Source organism: Lontra canadensis, unplaced genomic scaffold (genome assembly GCF_010015895.1).
Source record: "Lontra canadensis isolate GAN:19392208 unplaced genomic scaffold, GSC_riverotter_1.0 scaffold2142, whole genome shotgun sequence".
NCBI lineage: Eukaryota > Metazoa > Chordata > Mammalia > Carnivora > Mustelidae > Lontra > Lontra canadensis.
The window spans coordinates 1-2,982 of NW_022633126.1; the positions used below are offsets into that span (position 1 = coordinate 1).

Consider the following 2,982-nt stretch of genomic DNA (forward strand, 5'->3'; position numbering starts at 1 on the left):
CACCACTGTGTACATCACAGTGGCTGCGGTGTCCTTCTCAGAAGAGTGGGAGGACAAAGGGTTGAAATACACAGCAATGATGGTGCCATAGAAGAGAGAAACCACAGCCAGGTGGGAGCCACAGGTGGAGAAGGCTTTCCATCTCCCCTTTGTGGATGGGACTCTCAGGACAGCACAGGTAATATGGACATAAGAAGCCAGGATGCAAACAAATGGAGTGATCATGATCAGAGAACCCTCGGTCAGAATCATCATCTCACTGAGGTGTGTGTCAGAGCAGGAGAGTTTCAGGAGGGGCGTCACATCACAGAAATAGTGGGGGATGGCATTGTCTGCACAGAACGAGAGTCGAGCCATCAGCAGGGTATGCAACAGAGCATTCAGGTTGGCGATGACCCATGATCCTGTGACCAGCAGGCCACAGAGCTGGGGGGTCATCTTTGTCGAGTAGTGTAAGGGGTGGCATATGGCTACAAAGCGGTCATAAGCCATCGCAGCCAGGAGGAAATTGTCCATGTCAGCAAGCTCAAAGAGAAAATACATCTGTGTGAGACACCCAGAAAAGGAGATGGTATGAGTCCCGAGTATGTGGTTGGCCAGCATCTTGGGGACAGTGGTGGAGGTGAAGCAGATGTCCACGAAGGACAGGTTGCTGAGGAAGAAGTACATGGGGATGTGCAGGCGGGAGTCCAGGCCGACGGCCAGGAGGATGAGCAGGTTTCCCAGGACCGTGGCCAGGTACATGCTCAGGAAGAGCACAAAGAGGAGCTGCTGCTGCTGGGGCTGCCTGGAGAGCCCGAGGAGGAGGAACTCAGAGACGCTCGACTGGTTGGCCCCTCTCATGGGGCTGGACGCAGATTAACAGACAACAGTGAGGGCAGATCCCTATACAGGGATGGGTAGGATGTAGCAGATCAGACTCATGCAGGATCACAGGCGCGCATCAGTTCATAAAATTACTAAGAGGATGTGTCCACCCAACCGGTACTTCCAACTTCCAACACACAGTTCTGATGTTTTTTCCCACTGGATCCACTGATTCTTAATTTGTATTGAAAACACACACATTAACCTTTAAAAAGAGACAGATTAACACATGGCCTAACTCTATGTGGCTCTGCTTACCTTTCCCAATCCTGCCCTCCCCCCCAATTGATCCAATTCCTGTGTAATTCACAAGAGATGAGAGAAACCGTTGAATATTACTGGGTTCTAGAGTGTCATCCGATGGATTTAGGGCTTCTATTATTAACTTCCTGTATCTGGAAGATGTAATGGAGGAGGTTCCTAAAAAATTTCTGTGTCTTAATAGATACTGATGTCGCTACTCCCTCCATCTTACCTGAAGAGAGGTTGGGGCTATTGCTACCAAGTGTTCTCCACTTCTGCATAACTGACCATTGCTTCTCCTCATTGTAGAGACTGGAGGGTCGTGGAAATATAGGCAGGTAAGGAGTGACTGAAGAGGGGGGGTTCATGGTCTCAGACATCTGTTCAGGGAAGGTGTATGGGCCAATCACAGAGCAAGCACTTACAGGAGCTTCACAACCACTGGGACAAGATTCCCCGAGAGCCTCATTAGAGATGAGAAAACAATAATTGTCTTGCCTATGTTTGGCCTTTTGGGCCAAACAATAAAGACAAAGAATATTATCTAAGGTTTAGATATAACTCTTGGGTCAGAGCTTGGAAGATTGTAGAAATGAAGCTGCCGTGATAGAGAGAAATCCAAGACAAAATGCCTTTGGAACTCAGTGATCTGGGCATGTGCCCATAGATGTGCAAATTCAGTTATTAAGTCCTTGTTCTCATTTCCTTTTTTTCAGACACTGGGCTGTTCCTGTGTTTTCTGTGTCACCTTGGCTTTCTTGTGTCTAGTTGTCTTCCAAGAAGATTAGTGATTCCTAATCTCCATTTTACTAGTGGGAATGCTGAGAGCACATTACAGAGATAAGAGTAAACCATGGGCATGTGGGGAAAATGATAGCCTGATTCTAAGGGAAGATGTCTCCAGGAGAACCCAGCATGCTCTGATTTATAAACTCCAGGCCATAAGGGCCGGTGTTTTTTTTGGGATTTGAGTCTAACAGACATTGTTTGGCTCTTTTCTGAATGGAAGCCCTGAATCCAAACAGTAGTAGCAGCAGGGTCCCAGCCACCATGTTTGTGCCACATCCTCTTTCCTTCACCATACCTGGTTGTACCAAGGTAATTGGAACTAGGATTTACAGAGAGCTGGTCCATGTCATTGTGTGGCTTGCCTGGAATGTGTAAGTTCAACCTTCTGCCTGTGCATTACTATCTGAAGGACTGAGAAGTAGAGGAGGGTTGAGGAATAAACACAGAGGAAGAAGATATCAGTTGGATAAAATCTTGACAGTGTTCCAATTCTGGGTGCAAGTCCTTTCCTGATGCTTGGTTACATTCTGGCATGTTTCACTCTGGGTCCTTAGTTGCAATTGTGGAATTTTAGCAGAAAAGGATTTCATTAAAAGAAGTGTCTGACTCTTGACTTTGGTTTAGGTCATGATCTCAGGGTTGTTAGGTCAAGTGCTGCATCAAGCTCTACACTGCACATGGAGTCTGCTTGAGATTCACTCTCCCTCTCCTTCTGCCATTACCCCCCACTCATGCTCTCTTTCTCTGGCTCTGTCTTTCAAATAAATAAGTAAATCTTTAAAAAAAACAATATTGATTTCATCAGTGAGTGGCTAAACAATGGAATGTACAATAATCTGCATATATATCATAATATTATTCAGCCATAAAAAGGAATGAAGTCCTGATGCATGTTAGAACAGGGATGAATCAAAATCATTAATCTAAGTGAAAGAAGACAGACAGGAAAGATCACACATTGTCTGATAGGACATCCATGTGGAAGGACCCAAGAGTCAGATGTTTGGGGCCTCCAGTTAGGGCAGGGTCTGGCTTTGCATTGTTCAGAAGTCATCATCAGCACATACATTTATTTGATGCTAT

The 2,982-nt window shown here is 45.8% G+C and overlaps 1 protein-coding gene across 1 annotated transcript; it reads right to left on the reverse strand.

Annotated features, from left to right (window-relative positions):
- Nucleotides 1–6: 6 nt before the first annotated feature.
- On the reverse strand, nt 7–843 carry LOC116863665 (olfactory receptor 1F1-like; the record flags this gene model as incomplete). Its single annotated transcript, XM_032851046.1, has 1 exon — nt 7–843. A coding segment is annotated over exon 1 (837 nt), but the record flags the coding sequence as incomplete, so codon positions are not given.
- Between the last annotated feature and the right edge of the window lie 2,139 nt (nt 844–2,982).